General features: G+C 37.5%; 1 protein-coding gene across 1 annotated transcript; it reads right to left on the bottom strand.

Annotated features, from left to right (window-relative positions):
• Positions 1-1,376: 1,376 nt before the first annotated feature.
• On the bottom strand, positions 1,377-25,725 carry LOC589012 (hepatocyte growth factor receptor). The gene is made up of 19 exons (XM_031000471.1): positions 25,271-25,725; positions 18,946-19,845; positions 18,315-18,646; positions 17,682-17,870; positions 14,893-15,045; positions 14,139-14,360; positions 13,025-13,182; positions 12,363-12,501; positions 11,545-11,681; positions 10,703-10,867; positions 8,575-8,683; positions 7,699-7,995; positions 6,966-7,124; positions 6,047-6,317; positions 5,273-5,425; positions 4,141-4,400; positions 3,160-3,432; positions 2,178-2,314; positions 1,377-1,649 (listed from the first exon to the last, which is right to left on the bottom strand). The coding sequence occupies exons 2-19, from the start codon at positions 19,712-19,714 to the stop codon at positions 1,487-1,489; spliced, it is 4,086 nt and encodes a 1,361-aa protein (XP_030856331.1). The 5' UTR covers positions 19,715-19,845; positions 25,271-25,725; the 3' UTR covers positions 1,377-1,486.
• Positions 25,726-26,992: the final 1,267 nt, after the last annotated feature.

The following is a 26,992-nucleotide window of genomic DNA, read 5'->3' as shown; positions in this document are numbered from 1 at the left end:
CCTTATATCTCTTTGTGACTTATTTACATTTTATATATGATTTCTGACTGATTGACACACTCTCTTATGACACCACACAATACCTATATATAGTATACCATCATGTTTTATACAGGTTGATTCAGTGTACAATTTTATTTACCAAATTCATAACGCTGTAACATTTTTTGTAAATCACTTATTCGAGAAGGTGAATCACATAATGTTCAATGTCAAGGATTTTTTATTACAAAATAAATAAATAATAATAATGCATCTACTGGGTACATGATCTCTAATCAGAATTCTAATTTTTACTGAAGATATATAGGGACCAAGGACAGGATCATACGACAGCAATGGAACCATTAGAAGGGTTAGAATGATAGAATCTGCCTATTCACAGACAGGATTGTACCTTCTTATACTTTCAACCACAAAATGTACTTTTGAACTGTCAAATTTTAGTTCAGAAATGTCTCTATCCCTGAGATATTCTTTAATTGTTACACTTTTGTCATCATAATTGTTAAAGATAGCTCCTGTAAACATGTTATTTACAGTGAACAAAAAAAATATGGGCAAGCAAAACTGATGTATTGTTAGGGATATCTTGCATAGACACTTGGCTGTATAAGTTGCATCAGGGTGCAACCAACAGAACAGTGCATATGAATGTTGCTTGCAAATTTTCATATACTTTGGCCACTATCCAAACCCCTATTTATTTGTAGAAGTTTCTCTCAATGAAAACAAATATTTTTTACAAAGTGAGGGAGTTTCAAGTCACAGAAGTTTTTAGATTTTCAATAATATGAATCGTCCAAATATTTTTTAAATTCCATCAGATGTTGAAGGTGATCCCTTTGACTGTGATGCTGACCAGGAATGTTGAAGTAAGTATCAATTTTCTCTTGGTCCAGCTTGTCAACCAGCAAACAGATTGGACTCACTGATCAGCAGCTCAACAATATCTTATACTTATGTCAAAGCTGAGCTGTAAGAGTTTGCACCTAAGTGCCAAATACCCTCAAGATGCTTTTGAGTTTCATATATTATGGCCACTTTCCCCAGCCTTTTGATTCTAATATTCAAATTGTGATAAACCTTCCTTGGTGAAACTTGAATGTCAATGTTTAACAATCATGCTTTTACATTAACCCCTTCTGAGCCATAGGTGACAGTCTTACCCAAGATATGGTGAGCTGGACTGCGTTTCATAAAACTTATCATCAATAAAACTGCAACATTTCTATAACAATTTTGCCAACAGCCAATCAAATGCAACTACTTCAGTTGCTTATAACAGCTATTGTAATTTGTTATTGATAACATATTTTATGAAACGGCACCCTGAACAATGTCTTTTGAATATAGAATATTTCAAATATTTAAACAAATCTTGAAAGTTCTTTTAAGGCAATTGCTCATAAGTGGGCATACACCACGTTACCAATGTTTGGATTATCTGGAGATTTTCACCGGCAGCTTGGGAGGAATCACTAGACTATGAGGCTGCACCAGGAATGTTGACATATGCATCGGTTTTCTCCTGGTCAGCTGGGTCTTCCGACTTGACCATCAGGATACCATCCAGATTGTCAACCAGCAAACAGAAGCTTGGACGATCGATGGGACTCACTGACCAACAACTCAACATCACCTCATACCTGGAGGGAAATCACATTGAAGAATAAATGATACATTTTTATCACATCAAACAGTGACCCAACCATATATAGTCTAATTACCAGGATCGCCCAAAGTGCCCAAAGTGCATTTCTTTGGAAAGATAATGTCATTTTCAACAGGGACAGTGTTAGAGGAGCAGTGGTAGGGGGGCAATGTTTATAGGGGCTGGATTTTGATAGCCTGTAAACAGTTTGACAAAACATAAAGGACATGCCTTTAGCATATTTGAAATTTGTATCTGTTTCTTCTTTTTCTTTTTAGAGACTTTGGAAACAATGATTCAGAAAAAAGTGGGAGCCATTTTAAACAATAGCATCTGAAAAGGTGCATTTTTTATGAAAAAGGTAATGCTGAACCAATATTTATAAATGGAGGACAGTTTGCTATTTTCTTGTTGAAAAGCAAAGATAAACTCTTATTCTTTGACAATGGGAGTGGCATTTCCTCCCTACTCCCTGAACCAATATATTTATCTACAAACATGGAGCTGTGATTCTTGTACTTACACATGGTCTGGACAATGCTCAGGCTGGGAAAGCCGTCGACCACCATGAAGAAATGTTAAGATGTCCACATTGTCCACAGAAGGGTATGGCACTATTCCTCGGGTGAGTAACTCCCACATCACCACACCAAATGACCACTGGAGTAAACAAGGATAACAATTTAGTGAAGTATAAATCTTGTATTTATGTAACATCGTTTGTTTGAAGCCACAATGGCATTGATCCATATTACTTTAACATGGAGTTAATACCCTTGTGACTCCAAACAGACGATATGTTAACTTGTCCGTTAACATTATTGTACATTGTCTATCACATATCTCATCATAAATAATGTGATGTATAAGCCCTGCATTATTATTAATAGAACATGGCCTGGGTTTTTTTTGTTTTTTTTGGTGGCATTTATACCAATATGTCTTATATTCTATTACTTCCTTTGTTAACAATCATGATAGTGATATTAAAACAAATGACTCCAGGGACACTGAAATACCCAAGAAATTTATGACACAGCATATTTCTTCATACTAGTAGCTGAAATACTGCAACATCATTCAAGATCGAAGATCCTGACATGTCAAACCCTTTCTGATCTGAGGTAAGCATGTAATTGTTTGCTGAAAATCTGCCAAATATTCTGATACTGCAGTATATTTCCTTATAAACTGTATGATTGTCAAATCATTATGTTTCAAAAGAATTATGTGAATATATAAATTTAATGTTATGTTACACAAATTCAGAATGAATGGAATTACATGAAGATCAGCATTCTAACTCTGTGATTCAATTGAAAAGATACATTGATCGATAGAGAGATAGATGACTACAGAGTAAACTATGCAGGTGGGATTTGGGATTAGTCAATGCAACTCTAATGATATGATCAAGTGAACAAGATTTGTATAGAGAGTACAGTAATAAAAATGGATTTGAGTGCCGCTAACTACTGCCACCCTTGTTATCCCTCATAACTTACCACATCTGTCCTGGTATTATATATGTTTCTCTCCAGACACTCCAAGGCCATCCATCTGACCGGCAGCTTGGCAGTCCTGTCCTTAGCGCTGTAGTATGACCTCTCATAGATGTCCCTGGACAGTCCAAAGTCCCCTACCTTGACCACCATGTCCTTGTCTAGCATGCAGTTACGTGCGGCCAGGTCGCGGTGGACGAACTTGAGACCCGCTAGGTACATCATGCCCTCTGCTATCTGGCGACAGAACTCCAGAAGCTGTCTTGCTGTAAGCTCCTATCATGTCAATACAATATCATATTGATGCATATAATTCATTTTCTTTACTGATATTTAATTTGATGGAGCAAATTTATTACATATATAGCACCATGCAGATATAATTTGCACAATTTACCTCTACAGATATAGAATATTTTCCACTAGCACTGCACATACAAGCTACTATGATTATGAGTAATATTCAAACTCAGATAAACAGAAGCTGGGCAATCAATGACTGTTTTTCAACTGTATGGATTCTAGCAAGACAGAACAGGCAAGCAACAGAAGAAACCATTTAGGCATGCCAACCCTAGTAATACAAAGATCCAACATATTGAAAAGACCAATGATGATTGGCCAGATGTGCCTCTACATTTTGACAAGTTGTCTCAGTGATCAGAAAACCCCCAGTGGTAGTGGTTTCTCATTAAAAAGAGTACGTCAATGCACGAAGCATTTACCACTTATAGATCCTCTTAGAAAAATGTTCCATATTTGATGTTATTTTAGTGATTGTACCTTTATATTTGCAGGGCAATTTTATCTTTGATGGGAGAATCAATGCCTAACTTGCTGCCAACTGTAACTGAATGTGGTTCTACATGGAGAGTGTCTTTTCTTTGACCAATGGAGGGTGATCACTTTAATAATAAACACAAACACAGTCCAATTACTGGTATACATGTAAGTGAGATCGATAGTAAGTATAGAATGACTTACATTGGATGGATCCCGCACAAACGTCAAGATGTCTCCATTCTTCATGAAGGGCAGGACGACATAAGGCATGTTGGTGTCACTGATGATACAGACACCAATCAGAGACAGCACGTTGCGATGTTTGAAGTCTTTCATCATGATCCCCTCACGAAGGAAGTTACTGATCTCGTTGAGGGTACCCTGGTGGAGGGACTTGACGGCAACCTGATGTTCTTCGCCGTCTTGATGGAGCTTACCGGCAAACACACATCCAAAATGACCTTTGGGGATACAAACATCAAAGACCAATTAAACTAAAACAAGAACATTCGCTAACCTATTTAACCTAGGGATCTTTAGAAAAGTTAATCAGTTAATACCAACAAAGAATGTTTCATCAATGTAGTTTGGAAACAGAGCTTCATAGCTAGTTTGTGGGAGTGTCGTGGTCGAGTGGTGTAAGGCGCTAATTGACTGGAGATGCGAAGGTTGAGGGTTCAAATCCTGACACAGCACTAATATCCTTTGGCAAGATATTAACCTACACTTGCTACTCTCCATCCAGTTGTTAAACTGGGTACCTGGTAGGATGTGACCGTCATTGTTGGTCAAACAGTTTTTTAGCGTCAAGTCACACCTGGCTGGAATGCTCCCCAAGGAGTGGAGATTGTGCACACTGTGTGTGCGGGCAAGCACTGAATCCAATGGCCGGGGTAATAGTATATCTGTAAAGCGCTTTTAGAGACGTCCGAGATGTATTAAGCGCTATATAAAAGCTGAATATTATTATATATTATTAGTTCTCATGGATATGCCAGCAAACATTTGTGGAAATTTTACTATGAACGGACTATCACTATGTACCATATACTGTAGCTCCAAAAGCAAATACTACCAAAACACATGCCAAATGCAACCAAATTGCTGACCCACTTATTTCTTTGATGACCGTATATTGTATCTTGCAGCTATTATCAAACATATACAATAACATATTTATTCATGCTCTAGCTTACATTTTTTGTTTTTCGAAGTACATCTCTAACCACCTCAATATTTGTTTCATTTTGTAATTATAAATTAAAAAATTGAAAAAATCTAATAAAGTTATACACAATAGCATATAATATAAGTTATTGATTGACCGACCTACCTTGGCCTAATACTTTGCCCACAGCAATCTTCTCCTCATGAATTAAGACCTGGCTGATCTCAGCGGCTAGCTCATTGTTAATCTGCTCTAGTAGAGGGGCATGCATGATTGGCATGGCTTCATTGGCTGGCATACCAGGGTTCGTCAAGTAGGCTGTGGGTCAACACAAATGGAGATAAGTCTTTGATAAGTCATTTAGATTATGATTCAATACATGCAAACACACAATGAAGATCATATTTAAATGTGCTCTCGTTGAGGGACATGCATGAGAGGCAGCATCGCTCCATTATTAGCCGGTGGATCAGGATTTGTCAAGTTCCCTGTGGGAAGGAAATGATAGATTTCTTTGATAATTCATGTGAATAATGAATACATAGCTTCCATCAAAAGGGGTTAATACTGAATTGTCTTTTGCCACACAGCTACAATGGTCTGGTGTTCCAAAGCTTTATAAATTTGCAAGTGTACTCTCAACTGAGGTGATTCCATTTACTTGGTACAAAATATAGTGGTGTTAATTATTAAACAAGCACAGGCAGGCATTCCATTTCACAGAACCTTTACTTTAAGGCCTGGTAATGACATCCATAAATGCAACATCTATTCCTTAATATGAACCTCATCACAGGGTATTTCCCATTTTTTGCAAAAATGTATTTTCTTACACAAGCACATTTATTGGTTTCCAATAACATCCATACAAGCTTTTCAAATATAATATTTATGTAGACCAGACAGAAGAGTACTAAAGCCATTATTCCTACTACTTACTGTTGATCCTATGTAGACCCTGGCCTTGCAAATGGACTTCCTCTGTGCCTGCCATATGATTGAAGCCTACATGAGTGTTATCAATGGGTAACCTCTCTCCTCTCTTTGACTTGTGGTACCTCTTGATGCCTATGACGACAATGAGGATGACGAGGGCCAGCAGAGTCAGGATACCGATGATGGTGAGGGCTATGGGTGTGTTACCTATGCCCTCTGGGCGTGGCACTTGGAGGAGTCCCACATTATGTGCCTGATTGTCTCCCATCGTCACCTTCAGGAAATTACATACAACAAAATTTTAACTGGTTGTTGTTGCTGCTTCTGGTTAAGTTGAATTACTTTTGAAAATTAGTGATTTTCATTTAGTAGCTATTAGATGTTTTGACTCAAAAGAATGCATTTCAGACTTTCATTTGTGAAGAGCAATACTGGTTGATAAAAGGACCAAAATATAAACACCTCAGTTAGGAAATGAAATTCTTGTTATGATGGATTTATGTATACAACTTTTTATCACATATATGATCGTCGCTATCCTCCTACTGAGAGATTACCCATAGAAAACTACATATGCACCTTAGATTATTTGCAAAATTTAGCAAAATGCAATCAATCCCATCCCCAATTTCATACCTATCTCAAGAAATATCGCTTCATAAATGTAACTTCTGCTACAACCTTTAAAACAATGCTCAACACTTAAAAATGAATTAGTTAAACACTTCACTATCTTTGGTCAAGCAATGGGACAAACAGGGACTGCCATGCAAGACGTTTATCACACATAAAGTGTACATGTGCAAAGTACTCCAAACTATGTGGCATTTCAGGGCTCTGATCTGTAACCAATAATAAAAGAGGTCAAAATCTCACCAAAGCATTGTAAAGGTTTAACCAAAGGGGAGAAAACAAGCTATACCTTGACTTCATATATTCCGGATCCGTTGCCTGATTGCTGAAGAGAAGAGGGGACCTGACATACGATGTAGGTTGATGCAAACTCTTGGATAGCACATGGCTGGGAACCAACTGTGACAGATATATCCTCTTTTCGGCTCACAAGGTCCAAATATTCACCCTTCAAAAGAGACCAATCCATAAGAGACCAGCATGAATACAGAATAATGACTAAATTAGCAATAATATGGGCTAACAGCAATTCTTCCTCGAGTACTGTATGGTCTCCATCGATTCAGTATATTTTATCTCCTGAGAAGCTACTGCAAAACTAGAAAAATTTGTGTATATATCTATATATGAAATGTTTGCAAATTTCACAGCTAGTTCAGATTTGTGAAAGTTTCAGGCCATAAAATAATTGAATGACGATTAACACAACACTAAATTTTTTGCAATTCATGAAAGTTCCTTGGTTTGAAGCTTGATCTTCTTTACAAGATGCAAGATCGGTTTCTGGTGTCACAGTACCATGGCTTATAGTGAAGAAAAAAATAAAATGTGATACTATATTGAGTTGGAACCTAATTCAATACAAGATTTCCAAGTAGCCTCAGTGTTTATTTCAAGCTAAGTAAAACATTACTGGGCATACAAGAGAAAAGTCTACCAGCACCATAAACATGTAGAACACATAGATGAAGAACACCATATAACTATAGCTATAGTTCCAGTGGAAAGAAAAAAATACTCACACGGATGAGAACAGTATTGGATGTTAGGTCTAGCAGGTATATATGATCCTCAAACTGCTCCAGGATAGGGTCGGGGTAGTACAGTATCTTCCACATTGGCAGTTCTATCTGTCCATCATAGGACATGGGCACCAGGATGTTCTTGTTGAACTTGATGGTGAGATTGGCGATGAATGGCTGGTCCGGGGTGGGGTTTAATTCTTCGTCACTCAAGTCTGGGGTAGTACAGGTTAGACTGTTCTCTAACGTACCACTTGGAATGGTATCGTCGGATGAGTGCCATGGCACAGTGCATCCCTGGAGGAAATGACGAAATGACAAGGTTTGGGGGCTAATCAAAGGAAAATAATGGCAATTTGTATACGTTTCTTCAGAATGAAGTTAAGTAAAAAATACTGATGATGACATTAAATAAAAGGAATATTGTTAGGAAGGAAGTAGAGTGCAATAAAGTTCCCATCAAAATGTGACAACCCATGGTTAAAAGTGATAATGAACGTGTTAGATGCACGTATGCGTAACTCTGGGACAAAATCAAGACAAATTAATGATACACACGTAGCTTAAATGGCAAGGACATTGATGTGCTCAATAGGATGTGCAGTACACTATTTGACTGCACTTATGTAATGTCAAAAAAAAATAGCGGCTTTCATGAAGGTGCACCTCTTGGCATGTTTTTATCAGGTTTGTTCCATATTGCTAGACTTTATTGCCGACCCATTTTATACAACAAATAATCAATATTTTGAAGCTGGTGCATTAGTAATATGCACCGCACTCTGTTAAGTCACATGATTGTGACTAATTAACCTGCATGCAGTGCATATTCACTCAAGCACTTGAAACATGGATTATTCTTCTACTTATACCAACCTGTGACTTTATCACCCTATGGCCAGAGTCAGTCAAGGCAGAAACCTCTAACTGAACATTCTGACCAAGATGAAGATTGAAGCCTGAGATCTGAAGATTGTTGCCTCCACTGGTCATCAGAATACACACACAGACAAATTACACAGGGCAGAGGTCAGGTGCAGGAGAGGAAGGTCAAGGGTCACATATTGGGAAGAAGGTGCGAAGCAGGAAGCAAGCGTTAAAAAACAAGATTGAGTGAGCCACATGCATATCAGAAAGGAAGGAAGGAGAGTATAACATTTGACATAAACGGATATAGGACACATAAATTAAGTAATGAGACTTTCAATACCACTATGAAAGTGCCTAGATTGACTTTAATCTGATCAATCACTATTTCATGTATTAAGACAAAAGTACAAACACAATAAAGTACATGTATGATATAAACATGAGGCCACGAAATGGCAAGAGGGATATCTATTAGTGGTTCATGGTTTACAAACAGCCACTTGAAAACTACCGGTATGCCAAAGTCTGGAATATATGACACAAAAGTTATCTGTTTTTATATTTTTTTTAAATGTTGCAAGAAACTCTTCCTTACATGTACCTTAATCTGCTGAAGGTTTGTTCATTCATTTTGTTGTTCAAATGTATAATACTTTAGTAAGAATCCTGTATTTCTGTATCCCTATACAATTATACTTATTAAAACAATTGGAAAAAGACCACTTCTTGTAACAAATTTAGAAGAAGGTCCAAACAAAAAATGAGCCTTCAGCAAATCAAGAGAAGTAAAGAGACATTGAACAGGGTGGATACATAACTTACATAAAACACGGATTAGATAAAAAAAAAAAAAAACACCTACACACATAGAAAGCATAGAAGGGAGAAGCCCATGTACATAAATGGTGTAAACAGTGGTCATGAAGCCAAACCACTTCTAAGAATGGTTAAGCACTTCCTGTCCTGTAGTCACATGATCTGTGTATCTGTGCTGTTATGTCATATAAATCGGAGTACTAAATTACCATATATGGTCAAATGAAAGTAAATCATCTACCTAATGCCAGACACTTTGAATTTAACCAAATTCTAGCATTTTTGCCAATATGCCTGAAGACCAATGCACACATGAGTTGGTAAGACTGCTTTAAAAAAAAAAAGTTGCTGAGACAAGATAAAATGAGATACCGCTTTCCACATTTCTGTATCTTATAAACTCATGTACAGCTCTGGGAATGGATATAGAAACATGTGCAGCTATAATACCCCTCATAGAGGAATAACAGTAGATAGATAAATGGAGAAAAAATTGAAATAGTACCTCTTGCCATTCAGTTACATGTAAGTTTAGCTGAGGCACTTTTTTTGCTTTGTTTAGTTTATTTTTTGCTCGTTATTTCATTTGTCAAAAAGCAGCATTGAGAGTCATTTCTGAACAAGGCTTCACAGTCAAATGGTCAGCTTGTCCTTGTCCTAGAGATGGACAGAATTGCTTCTTCTTCCTAAAAGATAGTCAATCAGCATACATCCTGTCTAGTCCAAGATGGTCATTTTATTAATGGTTGACCAGAGTATAACCCTTTTTATATCAAACAGTCAGGTGAAAATAATATCCTCTTCCTACTGGTCAGTCAGAGCACCTTCTACAGGTTAAGATGGTCAAGCTCACCTTTTTCTTCGAAATAGTGGTTACGGTACTAATTATTAGTTTTCACCCAATATGCAATATCTTCAGATCGTATAGTGAAAATTATGTTATCTTTATTGAATGTTACTTTGAGTATGTACATTGTCATGAGATATAAATAGGAATTTGTAATTGGTTGTCTGAAAAAAGCTCGTTGCGTACACATACATGTATAGCTTAGAGGGACAACTGTGTTTAGCACCGATGAGAAGTGTCTATTCTGCATAATTTCCTATTTGTATGGCTATTAACATACTTTCCACTCAACATAAAAGATAACATCGTTTCAGAATACGGCCCTGACCACCACAAGAGCTACTGTATATATGTATGATGACCGAAAAAGCATGACGCAGCCTGAACAAATTAGTGAACAAAGCTGCTATAGATACACATATTTAACAGCATACAATATGAGAATACTACAGACATGTGAAGTCATCCTACCTTAGGTAGCTCTTTGTAGGGGAGAAGTGTGTGATGTATGGATTCTCAGCGTAAGTGAACTCCAATGTGCTGTTGAGTTGAAGGCTGTCTAGGTTCAGAATAACTGGCCCTGATGTCAGTTCACTGGAGTTTCTCGTTACACAATGAATCTTTGTAGGAGTGACACTGGTTATTACAGAGACAAAAGAATATGCAGTTTAATGAATCAAAACACACAGGATTTACATGTACCGGTAAGTGTTTTTTCTTAGAACAGCTATATATCATGTTATGTTTGTCCTATGAAACTGCCAGCCAATCTTTAAGAACTTTTAAAAAATATATTCCATGTTATTGTCGATATATTACGAAACTAATACACTACTGGGGGAGGTCACATCTAAAGTTGGAAATTCCTTTATTTAGAAATTTAATTTTAGGATCTTAATAATGATCATGGGACTGGTGCCCAATGACTGAGAGTATTTGCTTTGTATATTTGGGGTTCCATGCCCCTATAACAGTAATGTTAATATCAGCTTTAAATCCAACTTCTGTATTACAGAGATAAAAGAGATACATGAATGCATTGCCAGTATAGTGATAAAGTGTAGTGGTACACTCGGCTCTGTCTCTTCCTAGAAACTGACTACCATATGATGGACACCTGTTCAAAACTGAATGACATCTACCCAATAGTGATGTTCAGATTCTGTACTCAGACGTAAATAGTCACATCTGATTGATACAAATCTTTATAAACCCAATTAAACAATAAACGTATGTAGAGCTGAGTATAAGTGAACCTTGCTATGATTTTTTCCTTCTTTTTACTCCATTATCCTATTAGGGCCATAGTATACCTGTGTATGTGACAAGGCACACCAGCAACTGTTACTTCTGGATTGTTTCCGGCATGAAGGCCCTCACCAAAGAGAGTGATCATAGTTCTGCCAAACATTGGTCCAACAAGAGGGCTGAAGTGGGTGAAAGCAGGTTCCTGACAAGACAAGTTAGTGAGTAATTCATATTAACAAGGCCATTTGCTCAGAATGGTTGAAATTGTTGTTTAAGTGGTTGTGAAAAAATTTCCTCAGCATACGAATCACCCTCATCCTCTTCAACCATTAATACTTGTTGCCCTTCATTTTTATCCATATTTACAGCAGCTTCATAATTATCATCCCCATTGTCTTCATCATCCTCATACATTATCAATACCCACAGTAACCCCCCCCCCTCTCTCTTCTTCTCCTTCTCCTCCTCCTCCTCCTCCCCCTCCCCTCCCCTCCCCCCCCCCCCCCCTCCCTCTCCCCTCCCCTACTCCTCCCCTCCCCCCTCCTCCTCCTCCTCCTCCTCTTCCTCCTCCTCCTCTTCCTCCTCCTCCTCCTCCTCCTCCTCCTCCTCCTCCTCCTCCTCCTCCTCCCCCTCACCATCATAATCATCATTTGCATCCTTTCATTCTCCTCCTCCTCCTCCTCCTCCTCCTCCTCACCATCATAATCATCATTTGCATCCTTTCATTCTCCTCTTCCTCCTCCTCCTCCTCCTCCTCCTCCTCACCATCATAATCATCATTTGCATCCTTTCATTCTCCTCCTCCTCCTCCTCCTCCTCACCATCATAATCATCATTTGCATCCTTTCATTCTCACCAAAGTCCTCATCAACATAGCACCTACCACATATGAGAAGATATATCTTGGCTCTGAAGACGTGAATCCTCCTATAGCAAAAGTGAGGCTGGGATCATCCACTTCTACTTCGATTGTCACTGGACCCGACACAGGCTCTTCAACAGATGGGGTTACGCAAACAATACTGTGAGAAAAAATATCATATTCAACATATACATTAACATAAAATAGGTCACCCAAAAGATAGAGATTCATTGCTTTTCAAATACTGTAACCCCAAATACAATATCAATTTTCTGAAATGCTATACAATATGTCATGTACCCGGCAGAAGGGTGAGAACGGATGTTAGGAAAACAGGATAGATTCTACATAGTATATTTTGAGAAAACACATTCCAATATTTTTACTGTTCTTTGATTTCATCTACGCAACACAATTCAATCTGTACAACATAACAAAGGATTTGTATTTATGCCTTTCTGCCAGGCACACAAAAAATGTAGTATCTTTCTATTCATTTATCTATTTATTGATCTATTTATTTATCTTCATTCTATTCTAACACAGCAGCTCTAGCAGTAGCAAAATTTCTTCAGAGAGGTCGTGAACGAATTAAAGATTACAAAAACAAAGTACAAATGCAAAGGTTTTTATTCTAGTTTTACATGGAAATTTTCAAAGTTAGTACATTTTCATGAACTCACTGGGTAATATTGCTTGAACTCAAGTCAACATGACAGGGTTGACCTGCTATAATCACTTCAAGGGTTGAGTTAGCATTCACTGCTGCATCAGCCACAAGACTATCACCAATGATGTTCACTGTAGTATCGCCCTGAAGTGGACCAAACACTGGCGAGACCTTCAAAATAAGGCAAGATCAATGTATGACTTAGTTACATCCTACAGAGCATGTTAAGAGAGTTCAGAAATTGTATTAAAAAACAACTAATTTTTTTGGGGAAAAGTATTACTGATTTATACATTAAACAATATTCGTCTTGACCATCCCATTTAGATTTATGCTTTATTTCAATCAATGCTAATTTTTCTCATATCATTTCTCTAATCATTTATATACTAGAATCCCCCCCCCCCCCTCCAGAAACAACAACACCAATATTACAAATATAAGAAATATTATAATTACTGCCATCTGCAATTCCATCACATCCATTTGATTTTAAATAAAACCTTGGGAAGTCTTGTAATATCATCTCTAAATAAAGTACCAAATTTCTTTCATTTCTTATACGTTCAATAAGATTTGAATGAAGGTGGCAGTATACGGAGGTTCATACACTTGACTTATGGTCAAGAGGTTGAGGGACCAAATCAAAGCAAGGCACAAATGTCCATTGGCAATGGCAAGACATCAATCTACATTTGCCACTCTCCACCCAGGTGTGAGAGGGATTGATATGCTTGAGTGCTCTGAGTGGTACTAGATACATTTCGCCGTTTGTTCGGCTGAATTAAGAGGATAACAGTATTGGAGCACTAGGAGTGTCAGCAGTACCACACTTGCTTCTGTGACAATTTCTCCTCAGTAATTTCCTACACTATAACCAAATACTTAACTTCAACCATGGACCCAACACTATACCATACCCTAACCCTAAGCCTAAACTAAACCTAACGCCAAATTACCATCCTAACCCTATAATTTTGACCCCAAACAAGAGAATCCCGAAACAGTGGTCGCCAGAGCAAATATCAGAGCACTGGAGTGCAACAATGTGCCGAAATGCATGAGTCATCCAAAGAGCCACTATATTATGAATATTATCAATCTATCTCTAAGGAAGGCAGGCTTACCTCATAGATAGCTGGTGAACAAGCATCGGTCACCCAGTCAGGATCATCTTCCGAATCGACTTCCGTTTCCGGTATCTCACCAGATGGACCGTCGGCACCATCACATTCCTCCTCCGTGGTGCACACCCCTCCGCACCACCCGCAGCCGTTGGGGTCACGAGAGGTCACGCAGGCGGAGCAGTGGATGTAGTGCTCACAAGTCTTCAAGGCTATCTTATACACCTGAAAAAAATATATCAAGTAGAGCCCATATATATACCCTTGTCTTTAAAATGAATGGTGATATTTCATGACAGGTATGTATGTGCTATTTACTTACCATTTTTGTTGTAATCCCCTACCCCATAACATTTCCTTTATTTTGTCATGTAATTCCCATTACCAATTTTTGCAATATGCTTGTTTATCTTCTGAAACATGAAGTTAATAGCTTCTAAGCTTACATATTTCAAAATTAACTATATGTCCTGCAAGAGTAAAAAGGAAACTTTAATAAGAATTGTATTTTTCATGACTTTTATTTTATTTCATATTTTTATTTTATCTAATTTTCTGGGACTAATACATACATACAAGTATTAACACTTTATTCACAAGGTTGGGGTTAGTACCATAATAAGATAACATACTCTCTTCTTAATTTGAACTTCCAATCTTGACACATAGCACGTACGTCACAAAGAACTGTCATCTCAAAACTACAATCATGTGGTATATGTGGTAAATGAACAGGGCTCAAGATATATTTACTTACTTTGTATGGAGTCATAACATAGATATGTTCCTGCTCCGAATCCAGAGGCATATCTCTTAATACAGGCCCTTCTGTATCTAGCTTGAGGTCCTTATAAGGCTTCAGAGGGTAGTCTCGTCGCACAAAGTCAACGGAGAGAGGGTCAATCACAAACTGGGTCGATATGGAATTGGAAAAAAGAAAGACGGCTGTGAAGTACCTGTATATAATATTTTTTGATGCAAGACAAAGTGCAGTATATATTGCAAGAAGAAATATATTCTTTGACTTCTTATTATTAATGCACAAATTCCCCAGACCTCATTTTGTATCCCCCCCCCCCTCTGCATTTTCTTTCATTCTATTTTTATTATTAAATTGTTGTGTTCCTTTTCAAGTATGTTGATTGCCGCTATGTATTTATTCTTCTGTATGCATGTGTTATACATGTACATTAAGCAAATTGTCATTGATATAGACAATAAATACATAGAATTGACAAAGATGTATATATATAAAGGCTGAACACTCAAAAATAAGACTGTGTAACAATCATAATCTTCTTGCAAGATATTCATTACTTCTTACTGACTTTAACTGCTATTGAAAAGCCTGTCAACTTAATTATCTGACCATGATTTTTTCATTTCCTGATGCTTAATACTGGTTGCATAGATCTGTATGCCATATGCGTAAGCTTTTTGTGAGGAAATGAAAACGAAAATAAGAGAGGAAAAAACAGATAAAATTAATATCATATTTATTTGCCTTTTCATACTGGTATGATATCAATATTGTGTCAAATCACTCAAAACTTTATTCAGATGAATGAGTTTTTTAGAGGCATGACAAATTGATTTTGTCAGTTCTTTTGATACTCTACATTCAATACAGGAGGATATTAATGTTCTCTTCAAATGCTTGTTTAGGGTACTGGTTTTACTCATTGGTTAATTGGTGTCTTATCAAATTGACCTACAAGTAGCATCTAAATCCTTTTGAGTCACTTCCTTATGTCAGCATACATTGTGTATCCTTGAAGAAAATTGCGAAATCAGAGCCCCCAAATTAAGCACATTTGTTATCAGTTAACTTCTTGACATACAAACAAGAAATACAAGCCATGAAGCAGCATTATATGGGAAGTATGACAACCAGTACATTATACTGGTAGTACGAGGAAATACCTGAAACCTGATATCTCCATCACACACTTCCTGTGCAGGGATAACCTATTAAAAGCAATTGACCCTTTCAAATAGCCCTATAATGACCACATATGGCAAAACCAGACTCTAAATTTTATTACTCCACCCCTGAAATGAATAAGTGTTCGGATAGAGAGAGAAGACAGGAAGACACTGGGACAGAAGCGGAAACTGAAGCATTGTTTAACAACCTGTCAATTCGCAAGTCAGGAAACTTTTGTATACAAGCATTTTATTAATGCCCCAAACAATCACAGCTCTCTCTATTCAGCTAGCTTAATATATTTCTTGTCTTCCAATCATTAAAATATATACAATTTACTTTTCTCTGGTGACTCTGGTTTCACGCTCTGCTTTCCCCTTTATGTTATAATGTGCTTCTGAAACCAGTTTATGTGAATACAAATATTATTACACAAAAGAAGAAAAAAATCTAATCTTTACAAAATCAAAATAAATTACATTTATAAAGCACTTAATAAAATGTTTTTAAGTGCTTAACAAAACTAATAGCAGCAATAATAATACATAATTCTAATAATAACAATTGTAGATAATTAGCAACTAACTTTAAACAAAACTACCCTATAAAATACTATTAAACAAAAAGTACTTTCCTTGAAAGACTCTACAGATGGGGATTGACAGATACTAATTGATAAACTATTCCATAATTTAGGGGCTGCAACAGCAAAAGCATGATCATCTTACAAGGTACTGGTTTCGGGGACCAGGGGCATATTGGAAAATGGAAATTAGCATGTGTAGTTGACCATAATGAACGTGATGGAACAATAGGCATGAGAAGGTCGTTTAAATATATGTTCTGAATACGTTGATGTGGAGAAATGGTGGAATTTGGTAAGCTAAAGTACGATCGTTACAATAATCTAAATAAGAAGTCACAAAAGTGTGGATCAATTGTTTTGTAGACTGTCAGTTCAAATATTTTTGAAGTTTAATAATCCTGGAGAAAACACTTCATTCATGTTGCTTATCTGCGATTGCAATCCATAGCATAAACTCTGCCTTATTTTCATCAACTTTATTCATTCAAAGAAGCATGTATGTTTGTAGGGGTTAATTTTCATGGGCCATTGTAAAGAGGCTTTGAAAAGAATTCATGGGCAGACAATATAATATAGCCTTGATTTGGCACTCTGTTAGATATTGACAATAAAAAGTCATCAGAAAGATGGAAACAATGAACAGAAAATCAATATCAATTGTTGTACCTGGCATATGAGAAACAATAAGAGGACATATATACCAAGACTCATCCTAAGTTCCCTTACCTACCAGAACTGAAGATTAATTATCTTGAGCACTTTTGTCTCTCATTTGCCACAAAACAATATATAGGCACTAAATGATGGAAGGATTGCAGGTCTTGATGAGCTCACTGACAACCCTTTGAACACTGGAATAGATTATTTCTTTTATTTCTTTATTTCAACTTGTGGGATGGATCACCCTTAATTAATAGATTAATCTCGATTCTTGAAGCCTTTGGTATATCTATCCCATAATAAATACAATGTGGCACAGGGAAATTTGTGTGGCATATAGTAGAAGTTAAATCAGTCACTCAGTCTCAATTACCTTATGTATGCGCCCGGACTTGGTGCCCATGACCGCTACTGTATCTCTGCCCATGGTAAGAGTTGATAACGAGGTATAGTGACGGCCATGTCCGCCTCCAGTAAGGTAATCATATGCGTTTACTGTGGTTTGCGCTTGAATGGGATGCAGATCGCCAGTCCCGCAGAAAGAGTCGTCAACATTACGATACTAGGAAGAAAAAGAATGAAAATGAACATAAAGATGAGCTCTATAGTAGTGCCCCTCCCTGTTTTTTTCTTATGCTATCTTCATCTATCCATCCCTCTATCTGCTAATAAAACTGTCATTTCTATCTCCTTTATAACTTTATAACTTGAAGAAAAAAAGAATTGTTCAGACATTCTATTCATATTTTTTTGGCTATATCTTGCGCAATTTCATTATTTATTCAACAATAAATTTTTGCTACTGCAGTTGCTCTGCAAATGTACTTCTACTTCTACTTCTGCATTGATTCTTGTACGACCATTTGGTATCTTGTCTTTCCAAGTATTACATCTGGTGTAAGATGAACATCCCAGCATCTTTTTATTTTTCAAGAAAATACTTGATCATTTCCTGTATCACATAAATATTAAGCATGACTGAACGCATAATAAAACATGTACTTACTGTTGAATAGCTGCATAACAGATTGTCTGAAAACTGGCTTAGACCCTGGGAGCCGTATCCAAAAAAGCAATTTTGTACTCCGTCTCTGACTTTCTTGGTTATCTTCTTCAAAGTGAAAATGCACATGGCCATATTGCTGGTTGGTTGATCGGGTGCATCTGGGGAGCTCTCTGCAAACAGACCAAACAAGGCCATGTCCCCAACCTTCATGTTAAGGTCCCTGGCTAGCTCTACACCAGCAGAGCTAACATGCGCTGCCTGCAGCAGGTTGTAGGTGCGACCACTGGCGTAGCTCCTGCACTTCAGTGGTACCTCGGTGTAGGAATAGTAAGCTGGAATACAGAATGGAAGGGAATTATGGAAAGTATTACCAATGCCAGGCAGTGGTAGCTTCAGGATTGTTGAAAATTATACAGCATTTTTTGTTCGTGATCTCAAAATGATACCAATTCTAATGGAGGGGGGGGGGGGGGAGCAATGGGTTGTGCACCTTTTAAATCCAGCACTGTGTCAACGAACCTGACTTAGATATGGACATATAGGCTTTTGATGATTAATAGATATTTGCCACAGATGACTTAATGACTTGATTTAAACCCCCCAACAAATAGCAAACATAATATATACCTACCACTGTCTTTGTTGCAGATTCTAACAAGCCGAGAATGATAATTCTCTGAGTCAACGTCTTCTTTCTGAACGGTGGTTAAGTAGCTGAAGCCCTCAAACGTGAATCCATTAATGTACTTAATCGGGTAGTTATGAGCATGCTCCTCTCTTACATCAATGTATGTGTAACGCCCAAATCTCAACTCTTGATAGGCCAAGTCGAAAGTCCAGCGACTGTTTCTTTGAAGGAGAAGCTTGGTAGAAACAGCATGTTGGCGGATTAGTGTGTCGTTGAAGAGAGGGTTGAAGCTTGCCCCAACGAACAGAGCAGTACCCATGGCTTGTTGCCCATCTGTGTTGACAGTGGACGGTCCGTAGAAAGCGACCACAGAGTCACCAATTCCCAGGGAGGCTTCTTCGTGATGGACAAGATCATGCACACGAGATTGGACAGTCGTGATGGAGTTAAGATGGTGGAGCACACAGGTTCCGTTGAACGCGCTGCCACAGGCGATCAAGAAGTCATTGTCCTCGTCGATCAAGAGCACTTTATTCTCATTTTCCCCCCATTCTGGAGGGAGGATGCATCCAGAGTCTCCGGAGGAACAGAAGTTGGTGATGTCTGCCGTGAGTGAGCTCTGCTCATCTACTAACGACAGGTTAGAGGTCAGGTGGTAGATGAAATTGATTCCTCCCAGATAAAGATCACCGGTCTCCTTGTTCACGATCATATGCTGAAGTGGTAGATTGGCCTCAAATGATGTGTGATATTGTTGATGCTGATTTGACATGTTGTAAATCTGACAGCGGAGAAGAAAGCGGCATAAAGCAAGCAGAGGACTCGCAGGTGAGATCTAAAAGCTGCCATCGTGATTTAGCATTAGAGAAGCAGATGATCAATCCTCATATGCTAATGCTTGCCCTGAAAGATTTTTAATAAAAAAGGGTAAAATGACTTTAGTAGCCAAACAAAAAAGACTTACCCTAACCGAGTTTGTAGGTCACCCTTAACAGAGTGGATATGAAATATAGAGCTCTCTCTATACAGTAATAAAAGCTCCTAGAAACCTTTTATAGCATTACTTTTGTTTGAGATATATTTTCCTGATCTTGCAAAGCCCTGTTTTTCAATAGACAAAAGCATCAATGACAGAATGGTTCCTTTTTAAAACAATAGTATTGATACCAGCTGTTGTTCAACAGACCTGTTTCAGCTGTTTAAGTTTCCCCTTTCACAAACCTTGGCAACTAGGAAGCAGTTATTTGTATAACGCTATAAACAAGTGACCTATAATTATGATTTTAGTACATAATTGCCGATCAGAATTCAGAATATAAATGTATACCCTGCATGTGTAGTAGATTCAGTAACTGAAAGGAAAAGTTAGAAAGGTATAGAGAAAGACACCATCCTCTCTTCCAAATGGTCCCTAAATTGTAAAAGAGATATCATACCAATCTATAAATACAAAATAAGAGCACCAATGAGCACACAAACACAGTAATACTTTACCTCTAAACTGTGGATGACTTCGATAAAGAAATAATTCTCTAGTTTTCACTTTACCAAGATCGAAAGAAAATCAAAAGACTGATAGTGATATCCACAACTTTGGCAATACTCCACCCACTGGTTTTGCTTACGTCACCAGCTCCCAAAGAGATATCGTGCAAGTGATCACTTCAGAACCAAAGGATGTACGAACGTTATGTGACATTAAGGTCTAGCAAAATGTACATCGATCTCTCTCTCTCCGTCAGTCACACAAACACACACACAAGCGCATACACCACACACACGCACGTTGTACTGTCTATCTCTTATGGTTCCTTTCCCTCTCTTGTGATGATCCTTCCTGAAATAAATGCCAGGAAGGATTTCTGTTCACTGCTTCCTGTTACCAGCTACCTATATCAGAAAACAAGCATTAACATTGCCTAAAAGTAAGGTTTATACAACCTTATTGTAGTTTGGAAAGTTTGTACTGTATTATTTCACTTTCGCTCTCCTTTGAGGGTCTTTCCCACTTAACGATTGAATGGTTTGTTAATCCTCTTTTCTTCCGCTCCTATATTTATTTATTTCCATTGTATTTCTTACTTGACTGTCCTTTAAAGTGTGCCCTTTGGCCACTGAACTTTTGGTTATTTTTCTGTTGTATCCTGTTGCTTCCCTCTGTATGAATTCCAAGCAGATGACAGTTTAGACGCAACCCTTTTAAATCATTTTCATGTGGCAAGCTTACATTGGTTTGGCTAGGCCTATTTTGTTGGGTTTGAAACTGGTAAAAATAATGTGAGACCTTTTTTGGTGTTGTCAAGACTCTGTATAATTGTGAGAGGGGCAGGAGGGATTGTGCCCAGTTTGTGCCTGGGAATAAAATACCTCTGTTAACATATAAACAGTTTCCTTTACCACCCCATCCACTCTATCTCTCTCTTTTTTCTCTCTTTTTCTCTCTCTCCCCACTTCTTTTAAACTGATAACCCAACTCTATCCTTTGTATGAATTAAGTATAAATCTAAAACCAATGAAAAGAATAGGATAGAAAATATTTCACTTATTTTAAGCCATCATGAATGGCATTCAATGTCCCTACTTCCCATGCATATCTCCTATTTCTTCTACGCTCTCCCATTTCTCTATCAATTTCACTATGATTCTTTCATTCTGCTTTTTCTTTCATTAACTTTAAATGATTAGAGTATAAAACTATAAAATATTTCAAACTAATGCACAGAAATAGAAAGCCACTGCACCGCCCTCCCACTTCCACTCTCATCTCTTTCTCTCTTCCTTTCTTTAAATCTGCTATAATTTCTTTTCACTTTTATAAAATAAATAGATTTAGGAAGACACATATAAATAATAATATATATAAGTGTTTATGTCTTCAGTGCACTTCTCTCCAAAATCTTTCTCTTTCTCTCTCAAACATGCTGTAGCTCTGTTGAAATACATCTGTAAGATCTTTACACTGTCTTTCTCTCTACTCTTTACCCAATGTGTTTTCTACTACATTTTCCTTTTTCTTTTTTTTTTAAATAAAGACAAATGGGTTTCAAACTAACAGACTATTAAAGGAAAGCCTCATGTTCCATTTCCAATGCCTTTTCTGTACTCATCACCTCTCTCCCTCTTTTCTCCTTCACCCCTCGCTATACACTATAAAAACTAAAATGTTAAATCTCAATTTAAAAGGGCCGAGGTGTGACCACTCTTTTAAAAATGTCAGATTATATCTTTTAACCTGCTAGATTCAACCTTTATAGTGTTGGATCCAGCATGTTCCAAGTGTTATTCTACCATTTTGAAAGAGTGGTCACTCCTCGGCCCTTTTAAATGGTGATTTAACATTTCAGTTTTTAGAGTGTACCTCTTCCCCCTCCCTTTATTCCTTTCTCATCCCTTCTCTTTCTATCTCCTCTCATTATTGCACTCTTTTTATAAAAGAGAGGAGCTTTGCATGATTTGTTCCAACAAGTACCAACAACAATTCTTTGAACATTACATAACTTCCTATTTCCTCATCTGAAAAAAATTCTTGTTTTACTGATACTGTTATCTGATAGTTCAGGAGTTTAAAAAAAAACACTTCCAAATTCCATGTAAGGCATAAAAAACTGATCTACGCATATGCAAACAACGAACACTATACTTAAAGGGCAAGTCCACTCCAAAAAATAACTTACTTTTAATAGAAGCAGAAAAATCTGACAAACCAATAAAAAAAAGTTTGAGAAAAATCGAATAACTAATAAGAAAGTTATGAATTTTTAATGACATGAAAAACTGTGAAAATCACTAGACAAATTGGCAACTCACTCATGAGTCTGTGACGTCATATCCTCACTATTCACTAATTATTTTCTTTATATTGATAATATAAATTTCCTTTTTCCCCCCTAAGAATCTTATTTCTGCACACCAGCATCCAAGTTAGATTGATAGTAATATGTTTTCGTGTGGATGCACTAATATAGAGTAATTTTTTCCCAATTAAATCATGAAAAAAGTGAATTTTGATAAAACTATTTATATAAAAAATAAATCAATAATTATGAATATACAATATTCAGAAAATAGTATCAATTCTTCAACGTTCATCAAAGATTTTGTGAAATGTTATGCACGCAATATGATACAAATCATATAACCTGAGCAAAGGCATGGGGAAATCAAGTTTTGGGGGATAAAAAGGAAAATTAATGAGATTAGACTATATAAAGCAATTGATAAATAGTGAGGACATGACGTCACAAAAAGATAACCAAATAAGCAATTTGTGTAGTGATTTTCATTGTTCCATAGTTTTACATACTTTTTCAAAAATTCATAACTTTCTTATTGGTTATCCGATTTTGCTCAAAAACTTTTTTTGATTAGTTTGTCTGATTTTTCTGCTTCTATTGAACATAGTTATTTTTGGAGTAGACTTGTACTTTAAGTCTAAATGTAGTCAGGCAGAGCTCTTCATTATCTAAATGACTTTTATTTAGCTCTGTCTGCTCAGCCCCAGTCAACCATTTTTGGACTGAAAATTTAAGATAAACAAACAAGTAGTAAAAGTCCGAAAAGGAGAGAACATGATCACAGCTATTTTCTAAAAAGTATATGGGTGTGTTGTAGAGACAAAAGTAGGGAAAAAGTAGAAAGAATTAGGAAAGGCTAAGAATTGTAGACATTCAAACAGTTGAAAGGGTGGTGCATGCATCCCACCCATCCTGTCTGGTGTTATAGTGACTTCCTATATATGGCTGTTGAAGAGCACCTATTAAAAAGTTTGATTTCTCTCAGATCTCATATAATGAGAAATCAACACTGAGAAAACACGCAATATAAGCACGGCACAGAAGTAATTTAGGAATGAAAAGTTGAATTTGTGTTATAACAGTATATTACAGAGGGCCACTTCTCACTTAACTTTGCTGACAGCCTGAAGGGTGAACTCCAGTGAAAAAAATACACGGGGGCTCGGGGCGAATTAGCCCTCGAAATGCCCAAAAGAGCCCCGAAAATCAGAAAAGAGCCCCTGTAAATTTGCATAGAGTTCAACAAAACAAATTTTAGAGTGTTAATTTCATGCAGGCAAGCTTGAAAAGTAGCCCCCGAAAAATGAATATTAATTTTTTCCCTGGTGAACTCTATGAATGATACAAAGTTAATAACATCCTTTTGGCTCTCAGCAGATAATAAAATCTGTTGTCTTGGCCATTATAATGCAGGATTAAGAACATTTTATCTATTTGGAGCCAGAAGGGCATTTAATTTTTTTTTTATTAGCTCTCTTCTTTAACAGAACATGATATAGACCCCTTCACTGTAATATATTTCATAATAAAAGAAAATTATTAAAAAATCATATGAACGTACAGTGGCGTAATGAGCAAAAACGTTTGGGGGGCAGACAAAAATTCTACATCACTACACTCTTACATGCAGGCCCGCTGAACGTTTATCAAAGTGGGGTCTAGGGGTAAAGCCCGGCGAAGCTCAAGGGGTATGGGCATCAGTGGCAGATCCAGGAATTTCTTACCGGGGTTAGTAGAGGGCACAAAATGGCTAGGGGGTGAAATATATGTAAAACAAAGCGACAGAGCGAGGCTTTTGGCAGCAAGGGAGCAGAGCGACCCAGCGGCCTCTAGAACCATAGAGGTAGGTTGGTAGAGGTAGGTATAGAGGTAGACCGAAAACTTCAGTCTCTCTAATCGTCGGTTGTTCCACTGAGACTACGTCTGGCTCCACTAGACCTCCAATTATTTGGGAATGTCAACAAATGTCAGTTTTATTAAAGAAATGACCAAATCAGACGGTTATTTCTGTCTAGTATAGAGGTAGATCGTTATACTAGCCGGTAAGGGTAGGGTGGGGTAGAGTTGGGATGGTATTAGAGGTAGTATGGCTGTAGAGGTAGGGTGTGGTAGAGGTAGGATGGTAATAATGGAGAAAATAATTTTTTTTTTTGGGGGGGGGGAGCTCCCCCCCCCCCCCCCCCCCAATTAAGCCCTCCACCAGTATGCCAGTGCTATCGTACATGCTTTTCTGTCAGTAATCAAGACTCAAGACATTCTTTAGGATAAAACTGACATTCGAAATGACTCTTCTACTGTCTGTTCAATACTCAAGGCCATGACTAATTTACACAAATAACACAATAAATTTATAACTGCATGACCTAATTCTCTTTTCCGACTCCAATCATGTTCAAAATTCAAATCGTTTCTTCTTGTGCATTCTCTCTTATTATATACTCTTAATCCTTACAAAGTTTTCGTCTTTGGTTTCAGGTTAAGACTTTAGCTGTTAGTGTTGTAATGAAGAAAGAAATGAATAAAAGAGAACTTACGAGGCACCAACCCATGCCAATAATATGTTATCATCTGCTGACTCCAGCCGACAGCGACAACCCTCAGCTCAGCTCCGGTACGATCACTGGAGCTCCTTCCCGTCAGATGCGCCTTTTTCGCACTCTCGGTTGTGGGGAAAGTTTGCAAAATTCAATAACTCTCAATGAATACTTGATCTCCTCAAGTCATCATCCCCAGCCGAATCCTCCCTTTTTTTTAGCAAAACATGGTGAGATATATTAAGAACTAAAACTCAAATAATTGTGCTACAATTGTGCTACAATTATTCTACTTCCCTCAGTTTCTTTCGATCGGCCAAGTATTATCACTGCTGGGCAATCTCCAAACATCTGAAACATCTGCATTGAACGGTTACGGAAATCCGGTAGAGTTTCGAGTTAATGAAGGTCGAGGAGGCAGAGATACCAGGAGAGAAAGTTGGGCACTCGAATCATGTATGACGAATGTTTTCAATCAAGGTAAACAAACAAATAAATGATTTGAAAAAAGTGTGTCAATTACGAAATGTCAACGTCAATCTTTAGTGCCAGGTTGCAAGATGGAGAATGGGTGGTGGTGGGGCGGGGACAAGAAGTGGTGGGGGTTGGGATCGGGAGAGGGTGGGGCGGTGGGTGTGAGCCTCGGGGGGGGGGGGGGGGGGGGGGGGGGGGGGGGGGGGGGGGGGGGGGGGGGGGGGTGGGGGGGGAATGGGGGTCGGGGTGGGACTGATAAGATCCTATTAGATATTTAGAAAGGAAGAAAACTTTAAAAGTTTGTGTGTGTGTTAAAGGGACTTTGTAACATTGTTCAGATGAGAGATAGTGGTGCTAAGGTAGTACAGTGACTTCATTGCTAGATGTACAATTAAAGATAATCTGAAAATTTGAGCAAAAGCGGACCATTATTCATGGTACAAATTGAGAAAAACTGATCCTAACGATTCCTTAATTCTCCCAACTCTATTTTTACAATTTAATTACATTTTAGGTGAATGGAAATCTCACAAAGCAATAAAATGGCTCTACATTCCATTCCAGACATTTAAGTGTTGACAGATTTTTTATAGCCTGTTTTTATGTCTTTTTTTCATGGAAAAACAGTTGGGAAAATTGAAAAATGGTTGGGAGAATTTAGATTCAGAAGCGCCTCCCATTGACGCCCGTTTCGAAACCCGTTGAACATTGTTAAAAATCTTCATATTGCGTGAATTAATTTCAGATTTGTGGTATCGTAGTTGGATAATCCATACATACACACATAATTTTACATGTTTTGCATCCTGATTCAACAGATTTGTGAAATCAACCATCACAATGTTACTACGAACCTTTAAGATACAAAAACCTAACAACAGAACCCCAGGTCCTTCTCTTTCCCCTTCAAAAGCAGGTTTAGACTTTTGTTTAAAGACGTCAAAACTAAAAAAGTTACGGAAGGCTTTTTCGTTACTTGTACACAAGTTGTCGGCCAGGATTCTCTATAATGGCAAAACTGAACTGGGATTGCAATGTAATTACAGCAAGAATTATTGTACATAATAACCCTAAGACGAGACTTACTTTAATTGCCTATTTATCTGTAAGATGATAATGCTTTCCAGGCGCTGAAGGCACAATGTCCTCCAAATCTTATGCAGAATTCATGAATTAAATTGATGATGTATCATGCATGTATGGATGCTTTGTGCGGTAACCTCCAGTAAATGATTGACACATGTAAGT

Source organism: Strongylocentrotus purpuratus, unplaced genomic scaffold, assembly GCF_000002235.5.
Source record: "Strongylocentrotus purpuratus isolate Spur 01 unplaced genomic scaffold, Spur_5.0 spur5_scaffold_6, whole genome shotgun sequence".
NCBI lineage: Eukaryota > Metazoa > Echinodermata > Echinoidea > Camarodonta > Strongylocentrotidae > Strongylocentrotus > Strongylocentrotus purpuratus.
Note: the sequence above shows the minus strand (reverse complement) of the source record. Positions and strands in the feature narration are given on the sequence as shown.

Excerpts from the sequence above, each read along its gene's own strand:
- LOC589012 (XM_031000471.1), bottom strand. The coding sequence starts at position 19,714 with ATGTCAAATCAGCATCAACAATATCACACATCATTTGAGGCCAATCTA. Across the intron at positions 13,183-14,138 it reads GTTCACCAGCTATCTATGAG|GTCTCGCCAGTGTTTGGTCC; the intron begins GTAAGCCTGCCT and ends CTTATTTTGAAG. Across the intron at positions 5,426-6,046 it reads GGGTCTACATAGGATCAACA|CCTACTTGACGAACCCTGGT; the intron begins GTAAGTAGTAGG and ends GTTGACCCACAG.